The following is a 14,266-nucleotide window of genomic DNA, read 5'->3' on the forward strand; positions in this document are numbered from 1 at the left end:
CTCTAACTTGAGTGCTTGCATCAGTAGGTAATGATTTCAGATTTCATTTGGTGCTATTCTGTCATCTAAATATTGCAATTGCATTTTTTGCTGCTATTTCTTAAAGTAGGTGTATTACATACTTTACTCAGAACCAGCTGAAGGTTAGTGGAGAACTGAGGTGGAGTGATGGTAGAGAGTAAGGCCATAGTTGGAAAAATTAATGAAACATATTCGAGGGGGGTTGGGGAGGTTCACCTAGGACACTCCAGAAGAATTTCAGTAATTGTTTGGTCCCTTAATCTTTCCTCATTGGTAATATCATTGAGTGGTTGAATGGGGAGTAAAGTGATGGTTTTGCGTGCAATGCAGATCTGCCTTCATTCATGTAGGCTAGGGCATAGAAGGTGTTTTTATTGGAGACGGGCATTTTTTTCCGATAGGGTAAGGGCTTTATTACATAAGGCATTCGGGTAAAGAAGGATGAAATGGGGAATATTAATGTTCGTTGAGTCTTTTCATTTCAGTTTTATTTGATGCTGACAATTTATGGAACTAGCGAAACGAATAAGTAAACCTTGGGTTATTGTAATTTTCCTTGTTCCTTCCTTTAATCAAGCAGACCAATAATGCTCAAGAAACCAATAGAAATGTCATTTCAAGGCCATTAATGTTGTAAATACATCTAGACTCCAAAGAAGTAATTTGAATCGGTCTGCTCGTTGAATGTAAAATGAACAGGCTTTTTCTATATTGGGCGATCAGGGAAAAATGAGAGATGATCATGTGAAAGAAAAAACAATTTTTTTGCCACTTTAAGTTGCTCTTAGAACTCTAGGATCTTCGATGGTCGCTGGCAATTTTCTATTCAGTATAATCCTGTATTCAGCAACCATTTGAAATGTGCATGCACAAGGCTTACAAAGGGGGGCTATGTATTTAGGGGCAGCAAATGGTAATAGCATGCTTCAGGAGGAGGGTAGGGCACCCTGAGTTTGAAGAAAATTAAGATTACTGTGTGTCATCTGCCCTCGTTTCTAGGAAGGATACACCTCCTTGATTATAGGTGATGTGCTCATGCTTTTCAGCAAGAAGACTGCTTTTAAGAAGAAGACTGATTGGTGCTTTTCAGATTCATTGGAGTCCTAAAAAATAAAATAATGATATATGAAGAAATCAGGGCATTAGTTGTTGAAGTAATGAGAATTTTCATTCCAATTTTAAGCGTTAGAAGTTAGTTTATTTGATGTGTAATCACCTTGCTATTGATTATACCGTTTGAAAATGCTGCGTTGAAATACGTGGGGAACGCGGATTGGCTCATACCGTAGCTCATATGCCTTCTTGCATTTCGGCATACAGTTATTCATTTGTTCGTTAAGTTCAAAATTGATAGATCGTGGAGGGGTTATTTGTGTTCAACTGAAAGAATCAAGCTCGCTTTAGTTCGACATCATCAGATTTCAGTGTTGACAATCCTTAGACTATCACCGAAGAAGCTTTACGCGTAACTGGAAATTTTTTTATACTGTGTCTCGCGTTTTTAACACCTTTTTCTCGTGGAAACATGTTACCGCCAACGTACGTTGAAGGCTTCCACGATCTTGAGGCCGTGAAAGCCATGCGTTATTCATCGCTTGGTTCTACTGGGCTTCTTGTCTCGCATCTCAGCCTTGGAGGAGGGGCTCTCGGAGGTTTTTATGGGTTCGTATGATGATGTGGTAGAGAAAGTAGTGCTTTCATATTTAGTGCTTGATCGTACCACCCAGACCTTTCCTGGGACAACCATTATTAAATTATTCCACCGGTTGACGTCGGTAAGGTTGAATTAATTTCCTATTTTTAGTTTTTTGTTTTCCTCCTCTAAGGGAATTTGAAGAAGCAGAAGCTATTGAAGCCATTCGGGAGGCTTTGCGTAAGGGTGTCAACTACATTGATACTGCACCATGGTATGGTGATGGCAAATCTGAGGCTATACTAGGAAAAGTGAGTTGCTTATACTATATTGGATAAAATATGTTTAAAGTGTATATTTCATTGATTTATGTTTCAACAACTAAGTTTGTGTTCATTTCACGGTAGGACCTATCAGTAAGTCATTGATGTGTAAGTTGCATGCGTTCAGCCTGGAGTGGTTAGTTATTTTTCTTAGACCACCAGTGACAACTAATTATTCCCTGCGTGAATGAACAATGCCAGTAAAGGATTTTACTCTGGGATGTCTTGAATGGTCCATTTAGGTTTCAACTAGGGCATAATGCTGATTAAGTTTTTTTTTTAATTATTAAATTATTTTCAATGATGTTGTATACATGGGCGAATTTAAGGAAGGGGGTCATAGGTCCCCCCAAATTTCATAAAAAAATTAAAAAATTAAATTAGGTTTTTTCATTCTTTTAAAGGGAGCTTATATGCAAATGCATGGCTACAAGTCCCAAATGTGAGAGAAGTTTGAGTTATATTTATCGTAGAGTGTAACACTGCATATGGTAAAAATGCCCCTCTTTCGCCAGACTGAGGTCATGACCCCCTCAAATTTGATAATGAATTTGATGAACGTCAAAGATAAGCTGCTTGTCGCATCCTTTTTTTATTATTTTGATATATTTGTACAAGTCTTATTAAAATCAATATCAAAAAATAGTCCTATACCTATGGGTTTTGGCCAGGATTTTTGGCCAGGGCGGCAGACAGGTTGTCAGGTTGGGCAACAAGCATACATTACTTTGGGGGGTGGGGTTGGTGTAATAAATTCAATTGTAAAATGCTTGCTGTTCAAGTTGTTAATTTTGAACTAAAATTGCAACGATAAACCTATTTTTAAGACTTAGATCAGGACCATGGGTGCTATGTAGAATTAAACATTTGAGGCGACTCTCGAGAAAAATAATTCAATTCCAAGACACACAAGTCAGGCAAAAATTTTCCTAGGCTGGTTGAGATGTCCAGGTTGGGTAGTGCCTGACCCCTCCAACCCCTTTGCTACAGCCCTGCCAGTGCGACATCACATAATGTGCATTACAGATTGATTGCCAACATTCAAAGCAATGCTGGAGAATTCTGACACATTTTTAAGAGTAAATGTTCCTTTAAAAATTAACGATTCATAAAATTTGTCTCCTCTACCTGTATTTGCATTCTCACTTCTATTTTCTTCTCCCCCCCCTTATCCTTTATTCCTGAGACAGGATTGGCTCTGCAATGTGTCACAGGGCAAGTGGCATGTTGATGTGTGCCACGAGGTAGCTCTCAAGGAAGAATTGTATATGCCATTACTAGTTGTGCTCTCTGAGAAAACTTTATTTTTTCTCCAATCTCAGTCTTTTTCAGGAAAAGTATTCACCAGCAGAACTTGTTAATTGTCTATCCTTGTTAATTATCTAAGAACAGGGTTCCCTCTCAACCGTGAAAACCTTAAAACTGTGAATTTCGTCTTCCGTGAAAAAACCTGGAAATAGCCATGAATTTCGTCATACAACCTTAAAAATCTCTCAAACTTGATTGTAGACCTACGATTGACGGATCAAAAGAAAAATCGATACGTCGATCATGTTTCAAGGTCAGTCACGTGCAGTCACTGTCCACGCATTTGCTGCACATGTATATTCGAAGTGCAAGTATTGGTCCTTGTGCCATGACGACACATTGACCTTACGCCTGTGATTGGTAGACCCGTAACAAAAGTTTTCATTAAGTCTGGCGAAAAATCTGACTCTTCTTCACTCCCTACACACCTGCTCCCTCCGTTTTTCCACCCACAACCGTTAGCCAGCCCTGAATTTTCCTAACTATAGGTGACGTCATAAGAGATGGCACTTTGATTGCTGCGTTTGCTTTCACGGTGTCTGTCGGGGTTGATTAATTTTTTGTTAACTTGCGGCCGGTGATTGTTTCGTGATCAATATTTCTGCCTAAAATGGTTTATCAACAGACCGTTAAATTGACGACATTTTGACTGTGAGAACCTGGAAAAAACCGTGAACTTTATAATTTAGTTTGAGTGGGAGACCTGAAGAATGTTAAATTGTCTATCCTTGTGATAGGGAATGACCAAAAGGATAAATTAAGGAACGAGGCAGATATTCTAAAACCCCATTTCCCGGGCAGTTTTGACTTGGGCTTTGTTGTCATGCATTCTCTGCATCTTTTGTGCCCATTCCATTGAAAAACTATGAGTTTGTCTTGGGAAAAGGGAGAATAGAAGAGGTAGGAAGGGGAGAGAATGGAGTATTTGAAAGGATTGAGCCAAAATAAGGGCAAGTAATGGACCAAAAATGTAATGGATGACAATTGTTTCTCGGATTAATGCTGAGGGAAATATTTATTTACTCTGATAAGGGAGGCAATAGAACTAGCGATTCATGAGAATAGTTCTTCGAAAGGGAGGATGGCTATTCCTCTAGCTTGATATTTCAAATGGCTCTTCTAAAAATGGAATTCAAACGGAGCAAATCAGGGCATATATGAGGAATAGAAGCTCTGCAGATCACTTGGACCCAAAGGCAGAAGGTGTGGAATATATCCAAAACTGTCATCCACCAAAAATGAGGCGACGTGGCATTAATCCCAGGAATGATGATCAATTTAATCCCCAAGGAAGCCTCTGTTCTAATCCAATGATTGGTTAATCATGTGACATTATTATGGTGCTCTTTTGTTTTCCTAATCTTTAATTTATTAATGTTAATCTAGATTGATGTTGGTATTTTTATTTACATTACGTTATTATCAAGAAAAATAAGGATTATGGAGACCTTATTTTTCCATCTTATGTATCAACAGGTTTGTGGAGAGGGAGGCGTAGTGGAGGAGTTGAATACGAAGTAGAAGTTAGCGCAAAATGGTTTTGCATTATTAATGTGATTCTGTTAAAATGCAATTGTACTCCATGACTGAATCTTATTTTTTTTAAAGCTAGTGTGTCGTTTTAATTAAATCTAGCTCAGTTAAAATGTTGTGAAGCAGACTATCATTTGTAGTTACTGGTTTCGTAAGTTTCCATATTTTGATTTTGTGAATGATGAAGAAAAGGGTGAATTCTAAAATCCCATTTAAGCCATAAAAAATATAATCAAATTCAATGGTGCATTTTGAACGACTTTTCATCATTAAGTAGTGTTATTGTAATTACGCATTCTCTTAGTTTTCAGTTTTGTTGATTTGATTATTTACATTTTGCATTTCACTTCTAGGCCCTTGCTGGAGTACCAAGAAAGGCGTACTATATTGCAACAAAAGTTGGTCGCTACAAACCAATTACTCAGAAGATGTTTGATTTTTCTTCCAAGAAGACCTTGGCCAGTGTCGAAGAGAGCCTCAAATTACTAGGGCTACCTTACGTGGACATAATTCAGGTTATAATGAATATTTTACTTTGGAGTATAAATATATTCACGGCATTTAAGAAAATGGAATTCAAGTTTGATTTTATCTGTGTATGTGACGTAAAAATCTATGATTCATTACCTCTTGCCCTAAATCATTAAAAATTATCAAAATCAATCACATCTGATGTGGCAAATGTTCCATAATTGCTGTTTTCATAAGTAATGGAAATGTGGTTAGCCTACCTTGTCTAGCATAGTTAGTGGTCCCACCATTGCACAAATGCAGTTGCTCGAATGGCATTTTGGGATGTATGCTCAAAGCAAGTCATATTTTGGTGGAGCTACGAAAGCAATAGGATCCTGCCACAAATGAGCCTTTGGACACATTCGCAGAAGACTTATCTGTTTTGGCTTCCTCTTTCATTTGGATGTATACAGGAATGGATCTAGACATTTTTCTAGTGTAAGCAAACAACACTCTGTACCCCTCCTCAACCCATTTAATATCTTTATTTGATTAGTGCTGAACATGAGAGTGAGTGCTTAGGGGCTCCCTTTTGCTTGGTGCCTTATGCAGCTACGTACTTTGCTTACCAATTAAACCAGCCCTGGATGTGTACATATACCCTTTTTCTGAACTGACGGCGGCTGACCTTGAGCGTGCTCGAAACCCACCCACTCTTCCAGCCAATCACAGAAGAGCGACAGGAGAAAGTGTGTAGGAGCCCGCAGTCTCTCTCCGAACTCCGTGCAGTGCAGATCGCTCTCCAGCTAGCAGTGTTGCCAAATCGAATCACTCAGCGTTCATCCGAGAAGCTTCCACCACCCCCGGAAGTACCGTTATTCTCAAGGCTGGCAACGCCGGTCGGCCGGATGGAGGGGACCGGAGCGGAAAAGGGAAGGGGATGGAGGGGAAAGGAGAGGTGGAAGGGGCAGCGCTTCTCATTGGCTACTTGCTATGTTCCACCCAGCCGCCATCAGTTCGGAAAAATGGTATAGGCGGATCTGGGGGGAGGGGTACGGGGGGGATGCACCTCCCCAGGCCCTTAAAAAATATGCAAGATTTTTAATACGGTCCCATTATCATTGCTTTCGTTTTGTGTTATGAGGTATCCTTGTGCCCCCCAGAACAAAATCCTGGATACAGCCCTGCTTGTGCCCACCCAGAAAGAAATCCTGGATCCGCCACTGGATGTATAATTAAAGCTCTAGTGAATTATGGGTTCATTATTGTCTTGGAGGCATTTGCTCTCCTTGCCTCACCTCTCCTGTATCTGCCATTTCTCTTTAGTGTGATGTTATTGTAAGAGCTGATATTTTACTCTCTTAGGTTCATGATTTGGAGTTTGCACCTAGTCTGCAGGTCGTTTTGAGTGACACTCTGCCAGCCCTGGCATCTGTTGTGAAACAAGGAAAGGCGCACCACATTGGGATCACAGGTTATCCTATCTGCACTTTGAAAGAATTGCTGGAGATGAATGCTAAACTGCAGTCACCAACCAAAATTGAAATGGTCCTCTGCTACACCCGTGCAACATTTTTTGACTGTACACTGCAGGAGTATCTGCCCTTCTTTCAGGTTAGTTGTTTTCTCTGTAGCCTGTACTTATTTTATTACCTGTTTGCTTGCACTCATTGAGGAGTTTATGGGTCACTGATCCATGAATTGATTCATGTTGATTAATGTTTGGTTTTCTCATTGCTTTCACATTAAAATTTCTATTCCACCTTCATTTATTTATGCAAACTGCTCTTAAAAACTATTATGTATGCTATGTACGTGTATGTGACTCATTTACACATGTAGGTTGTCAGAAGTCGTGATATTCTATGATGGGAATTCATCTTTCATGGAATCAATTTGGTGAACGTAAAGTAAGCAGAGTAGAGTGATGCTAATAAAAACTAGGAAAACAACAGCGGGGTCATGCTGTTGTTTCTGGTGTCGTTTCTGATTGTTATTGTGTCTCCATCACATTTAGTATTCATCTAGTTCATGTTATGATTTGCTATGGGGGAAATGTATCCTGAAAAAGTTGGTGCTGCCACTGTTGGTCTCAGATAAAATCAGTTTCTTTCCTGATATCGTATTATTTGTGTAAAAAATTGCAATAAGGAAAATATAAATGCATTACATTGAATTCCCCTTTTCACCATTTTAGCCAATGATAGAATACCCACAGCTTTCCTGCCCAGGTTATAACTCAAGGTAGTCACCTGAATGGTGGTGCATTAGTTATTCTTATTTGATACTATTGAAAAGTGAACTTTGACTCTGTTACCGTAAATTTTACAAATATTTCCTCTTTCCCCCTTTTTTCTTCATACCTTGCTTCTCTTCCATTTGGCCCATATCAAATGATTCACCTAAGACTCCTTTACTTGTAGGGTGAAAATAGGGAGACGATCTGACTTATGAATTTCCCTTGTCTGAATCTGGTGAATAATACACCATCAGAAAGAAAAAGTGGTTTTATCATGGACTGATGGTGTCTGCACAAACTATTGGAATGCTTTTTCTCTGAAAGTGTTTGTGACTTTAGTTTCAAATCAATAGCACTCATGTTTTTTCATTTATTTGGATTACAGGGGAAGCTTAAATTTAAAGTAATTTTTATATTTGAAAATTATCCCATAACTCATAAGTAATGAAGATATGTTGTATGGCATTCCTGAAAATACTTGTTTTAAATTTTATTTTATTGCCAACTCTAATGATTATAATACTTTAATATTGACAGTCGAAAAACATAGGAGTTGTCAATGCAGCGTTGACTGGGATGGGTATTTTAACAAATGCAGGACCACCTGACTGGCACCCTGCTGGAGATGAAATCAAGGAGGTTTGTAGGAAAGCTGCAGAACATTGTAAGGTAAGTAATAACTTAATTTAAACATTAATCCTGGAATTGTGACTATCCCGCCTTATTTGTTTTCTTCACCAATGATAGATATCTTGGCTACATTATTGTTTCAAGTTCATGAAATATATAGTTGATTAGATTAGCAACTGAAGATTGAGTTGTTAAATCCATGTGTGAGGCATGCAAGCACACACACAAGTTAGTGAAGCAGTGACCTGCTCACACAAATGAAAAAAATGAACACTCACAGTCCTCGTGAATTTGCTGAAAAGAACATAATTCCATGTGGGACACCCACACACACACAGGTATGTGGAGCTTTTGCTTACGACAATGACCCGCTCGTACAGCAAGCAAAACTTTCACAAATCTGTGTGTGTGCATGCCTGAGTCCCGCATGGACTTTTGTCATTTTGAGCAAATCCACGGGGAGTGTGATTGTGAGCGTGAACTTATCAATTTTATTATTTCTGTTCATTTCATTTGTCTGAGTGGGTTACTGTCGTATGCATAAGCTTTACAAACCTGTGTGTGCGGGAGTCCCACGTGGAATTTTGTTATTTAGAGCATATCCACCCGGAGGGTGAACAAGAGTGTACATTTCTTAATTTTATTTTATACCTGATTGTGTGATTGACACGTAAGCAGAAATTTTTTCACTTGGCAAAACTGCTAGGTGAGTGAGTGGGCTTGCGTGAGTGTTTGTTTTATTGTTCTCTTAGTTTAAATCAGTGGCGTAACTATGGGAGGGAATGAGGGGATAGATCCCCTCACAAAGCCTCGGAGAGAAATAAAAAATTATATGTACTATTGTCTAGTTTTGACATATAATAAATGCATATACTTAAATTTAAATTTTCAGCGCCAAAATGATGTAAAATGTATTTCCAGTAGAGATGTGCGAATAGTATCCGCGAATACTCGAATACCTCGAATATTAGAAAGTATTCGATATTCGAGGTTTCGAATAGTTATGCGAAAAGTACCGCCTCGAATACCTCGAATACTTTGAATTTCGCGTCATACACTGTCGCACGCACGTCGTTGGTAGTTGACTCGGAAAAATGTAGAGAACTGTAGTCATTTAGTGCCCGCAGCGCCGTTTTACGCAAGTTGACGAATTACATCAAATTAGTGGATTTTAGCGGTGAAAAGAGTTCAACGAGGGGAACCGAAAATGGTCGGGTGAAAAAATCCGAAAATCCCCGATTCCCCCCACCAGGAGAACCTCAGTGCCGTGGGATAGCAACCTTAGGGCATTTCCCACGATCCGCTATCCCCCTCCATTCAGCACTTGACTCACCCCCCTGACGCTTTCCTCTTCCCCGAAATCAAACAAAAGGTCCCAGCTCGCGCAGGGATCGCATTACGAAGACCCCTGCTTCGAAAAAAATATCGAGTTACGAGAACAATAAAAACGTGTTTCACGCCCTCCCCCCTTTTCTCACCCACTGACCTTTTTCTGGCTACCTGCTTCGAAGTTCCCCATTTCTGGAGGTCAACAGCTGTGTGAGTACCGTGGGATACTTACATTAGCGCATTTCCCAAGATCCGGTATCCCTCTCCATTCAGCACTAGCCCCCCCTCTGAGGCTTTCCTCTTCTTCGAAATAAAAAAAGGTCACAGCTCGCGCAGGGATCATATTACGAAGACCTTAGCTTCGAAAAAATACCAAGTTACACGAGAACAATAGAAACGTGTTTCGGGCCCTCCCTTTTCTCCCCCACTGACCTTTTTTTTCCTACCAGCTTCGAAGTTCCCCATTTCTTTGGAGGTCAACCGCTGCATGAGTCATCTATTAGCACAAAAGGTGTCTAAGAATGACTTTCGTCAATTGATGTTACACCTTTATTGAATTGAAATATTAGTAATGTGCGCGTAATTTCAAAAAGAATAAGACCAAACACGACGTATTTCTGAGTTTATTTAAGCATTTTACGCAAAGAAATAAATGTCAAAATACGATGGAGACGCATTCTGGCGAAACTCGATATGAGCAACAGAGCTTCTCGGAAGTTGATGCGGTATTTTTTTCCGAAAACATATATCAAGTTATAATTTATGAGTGGTGCTATAAATCTTTATTGTTACAGTCCCAGAAAAAGGGATATTTTCTCAGAATATTTGGTTTCTCCCTGATAGCAATTCCAATTCATCTTCTTATCTCGTGAGAACTCCCAAAGATGGACTGAAAATAATTGAAGAAAATCTGGTGGAGAAGAGCTTGTATTTTACAAAATGCCTCAGATTGTCAGCTAGCACTTGGCAGCAGGAGTGAGGGTAAAGCGATGTTAGTTGAATTAATTATATGCCCAATTGTTTCCATAAAATGAAAATATTCATTAATCAGCTAAATTCCTGTTCGAATCATTTTAAGGAAATCAAAATTACTCCCCAAAATCTTGTGTTGCCTGCTGCATAGGCAACCGAGTCAAACATACCAGCATTCATCATTTAGTATTCGAGGTATTCGAAATTCGAGGTATTCGAATATTCGAGCAATGATTTAATATTCGAATTCGATATTCGAATTCGAGAAATCTGCTATTCGACCCATCTCTAATTTCCAGGCATGCCATTTAAAAAAAAAATTTTCCCTGAATCTCTGTTGTCTGGGGAGGGGGGGGGGTTGCCACACCAGTCCATCCCATCGCCCCTCAAAGCATATTCCTAGTTACGCCACTGGTTTAAATGTATTGTGTACCATTTTATTTCTCCCCATTGGCATCTTATCTAACTTCCCAAACCTTCACTGTTTTGCCCAGCAAGAATACAGCCTTAGGGAATTTAATTCTTTCAACTGTTATACGTCCGTAGAGCTTTCATTCTTTTTTATTATTTCTAGTACTACTACATGGCCTCATTACGACTACTTGTATTTATTTTACACCATATTTAGCTACATTTTTCCATAAAATCCCTTGGTAATACTGCCTTGCCTCTGATGTAAAGTCAGGGAAACTAAAAATTCTGACTGGAAATTTTGTAAAACTCAGTAAAATGGAAAACGGAAAGTTGATAGTCAGGTTTTGTATTTTAATGGTGACTATTTTTAGTGAGTGGTGTTTTTTTAAGAAAGTTTCATTATCTCTGGATTATGTATGGATAGATGGCAGGCGTGGAGCTTGGACGATTGGCTGTGTACTATGCCTTGAACGAGGTGCAAGGACCAGCTACTCACCTTGTGGGGCTGAACAACAAGGAAATCCTCATGTCTAATTTGAGCCTAGCCATTGGGAGCAAAGCTGGGGAGGGCTCCAAGCCATTCACTCCGGCTGAAGAGAAGGCATTGACTGAAGTGAGAAAGAAGTGAGTATCCAAAATTATTTAGCCCCTGTGTGCTAACTTGTACTGCACAAGCCCTTGTTTGCACTGCAGGAGCGTGTAAAGTGGTTGCATTTTTATTGAAATTCACTGCTCCACTACTCTAAATGTAGTAGAGTCTCAGTAATAATTTTTTGTGAGATATTAAATGTGCATAAAGAACATTTGGTAAAATTTTCACTTGTTTTCATTTAGTCCCTTTTTAGATATTGACCTGCAAATATCAATGTTAAAAGGCTTTCGGCATTGTTTGACAAGCTCTAAAAAAAAGGAGTGCATTCTCAGTGCTAAAACTTAAACTGCAAGTAGTTTTTTAAGTATTCAACTCAGAAATAACATTTTATTAGTGAGTCTCATTTTCTTCTTAAAAATTTATGGCGTTAAAAAGTTAGTATTGACAAATTTTTCCCGATTTTTTTCAGAAAGATTTTGACTAATTGTCTTTTATGATAGAAAAATTAAAAAAATTGTTTCCAAAAGTTTTTTCATGATGAAAACAATGGTTTTTTAATTATTCTGATATCTTTTAAAATAGCTTCGAAATTAAACTTTATGCAAACCACGTTTTTCATCAAAATTTGCCCAGCCGCCCTTTTAACAATGGCTGCCAAAAAAAGTATGGCTTTAAAATTTTTTCAAATGGTGTTTTGTGATTGTCTACTCGTAGAGAACCAGTGATTAAAAAAATCAGGATAATTAAAAATGTCGAGCGACATTGATTTCCTGGGTGATTTGAAATTGATTGACGCTTTTCTCAATCAGAAAATGATAATGAATGGATTATCTCCCCATTTCTATTATCTGTTATGTCACTCAGATGATGCTTCATGGTCATATTTTCTTCATTTTAATCAATTTGGTTAGTAGTATTAGTTTTTTATGGTGGATTGAAATGCCTTATCTTATTTTCATAAATTGAGAAGATGTAAGTATGTCTAAGGATAATACTTGTTCTGAAACAATCCATGAAATTACGAAAGAAATCTGGTAAAGGCGAGGAATTTTATTTTGATATTTGAGTGGTAACCCTTCATTTTTGTTTCAAGGTTTTTTTTTACATTTTATTGAAAATAGAAATTATTTTGATGAACATTATTTCAGGTTCTTCGAGGGTCTCCAAAGTCATCATTGGGAAGGAATTGAGATTTCAAGATACTGGAAGGCCATGAATAACTTGTGAACAGAAATTTTGTTCTCCACATCTTCAACAAGTGCCTTGTATAGTTATTTCTTAAGGGGCGGTTTGAGTTGTTTCGAAAGCACCTGATGGATAGCATTTCCTTGCTATTGATTGCTTTTGGATGATGGAAGAGGTAGATGTGCCACAGTATGAAGCTTTCATCTTCAGTGAAGGTGATTTAAATCACTTTGTCTTCCTTATATTTTCCTGATTTTCAGTTAATATGATCTTGTAGCTAAAGAAATTCCTTTATCATGTGTAAAAATTTTTTAGATGCTCCATGTAAAATGGTATGATCTCAAACATCCTTCTAACTCTTTGAGATAACCCCTGTTACATAGTGTATTAAATTGAAATGGTGGTGGATTTGTTTGTAGATAGTCCTTATTTGTAGAAATATGTGCAAACTGCATGGCTTACTGACTTCTTATTCATCATGATGGTTTGTGTGGATATACAGCAGACTCCCGATTATGCGGCTTATCCGTGCTGCAGATTATCTGTGCATTATTTTCACTCTCAGTGTTTTCCACAATCTTTATAAAAAGTAAAATCGGATGCCGAATCACCAGAATTACTGCATTTTAACCTTTTCCGTACTATACACATATATATATATACGTGTGGACGTTTCCTGACCTGGGAGACGACGGGCGTATATTTACGTGTGAGATTTTCCTAGCCAGGAAAACGAAAGCCGTATGTATAGGTTTTCTAGCTCTCCCCATTTTAGGACGGTCGAGGGTTTACGTCGTCTTTGTCTCGGGACCCAACCCTGCGGGGTTTAGGATTTACCCTCGGAATCCGGGAGCAGGTACCCGGAACCCTCGTCTATTATAACCCCCCTTAACGGTAAGGGACAGCGGTCATACAAATGTTTATCCAGTCAGGTTTCGAAATAAATATTTGTTCATTTATCAAAAAAAAATAAACTAAGAATTTAATTATTTGTCTTTTGAGCAGCGTTTACAATTTTAAACGAAATTCTATGATAAATATTAACTTATACTCGAGTTATGTATAAAAATCAACATGGAAAATGTTGCTGCATTAAATGCGTTAATATTGGCCTTAGAACTTCGATTAAAATTTGAAAATGCTCAGAAAAGAATGAGGAATCCAATTCAAAGTCTGTAATTTATGTGCCAGCAACAATTATCCATTTGCTAAATACATATAAGCAATACATAAGTTGACCGCAAACCAATGCCGTAGGTATGGTCGTAAACCCGGAAAGGAGGGAGCACAACTACTCTCGGAGTCCGAGATAATGTGAAGTCCCAGCGTGGAGGGGTCGAAAAAGGTTCCGCGAGACCCTTCTTTACAAATGTCCTCCAAAAATGCTCCGTACCACGAGAAAGAAGAGTCTCTTGGGGCTCAGTACAGCAGTCATGCTTAGACGAAAACTCCGCTGTATCGAAAGGGTTAATACTAGGCTACACCGGGCTTATTATTTCTGTTTAAATTCCCATTTGTGAAATGTAATCATGTATTTACATTAACGGAATCCCCTACTTGCAGTGCGCGACCTCACTTCCTGATCACAGATTCGCATCCCTCAGCAATTGCAACCCCGGCAACTTGTGCGAGAA

The 14,266-nt window shown here is 38.6% G+C and overlaps 1 protein-coding gene across 1 annotated transcript; it reads left to right on the forward strand.

Moving 5' to 3' along the window:
- The first annotated feature begins 1,354 nt into the window (after positions 1-1,354).
- LOC124163600 (L-galactose dehydrogenase-like) lies at positions 1,355-12,924 on the forward strand. The gene is made up of 7 exons (XM_046540616.1): positions 1,355-1,683; positions 1,848-1,965; positions 5,172-5,333; positions 6,637-6,885; positions 8,048-8,179; positions 11,280-11,479; positions 12,596-12,924. Exons 1-7 carry the CDS (start codon positions 1,547-1,549, stop codon positions 12,672-12,674), a joined length of 1,077 nt encoding a protein of 358 aa, XP_046396572.1. The 5' UTR covers positions 1,355-1,546; the 3' UTR covers positions 12,675-12,924.
- The last annotated feature ends 1,342 nt before the right edge of the window (positions 12,925-14,266 follow it).

The sequence above is a fragment of the Ischnura elegans genome, chromosome 8 (assembly GCF_921293095.1).
Source record: "Ischnura elegans chromosome 8, ioIscEleg1.1, whole genome shotgun sequence".
In the NCBI taxonomy this organism is placed as follows: Eukaryota; Metazoa; Arthropoda; class Insecta; order Odonata; family Coenagrionidae; genus Ischnura; species Ischnura elegans.

Bases quoted from the DNA above. Each gene is read 5' to 3' on its own strand.
- LOC124163600 (XM_046540616.1), top strand. From the start codon at position 1,547: ATGTTACCGCCAACGTACGTTGAAGGCTTCCACGATCTTGAGGCCGTG. The intron at 1,684-1,847 runs GTTCGTATGATG...TCCTCCTCTAAG, and splicing joins GCTCTCGGAGGTTTTTATGG to GGAATTTGAAGAAGCAGAAG. The intron at 5,334-6,636 runs GTTATAATGAAT...TTACTCTCTTAG, and splicing joins CTTACGTGGACATAATTCAG to GTTCATGATTTGGAGTTTGC.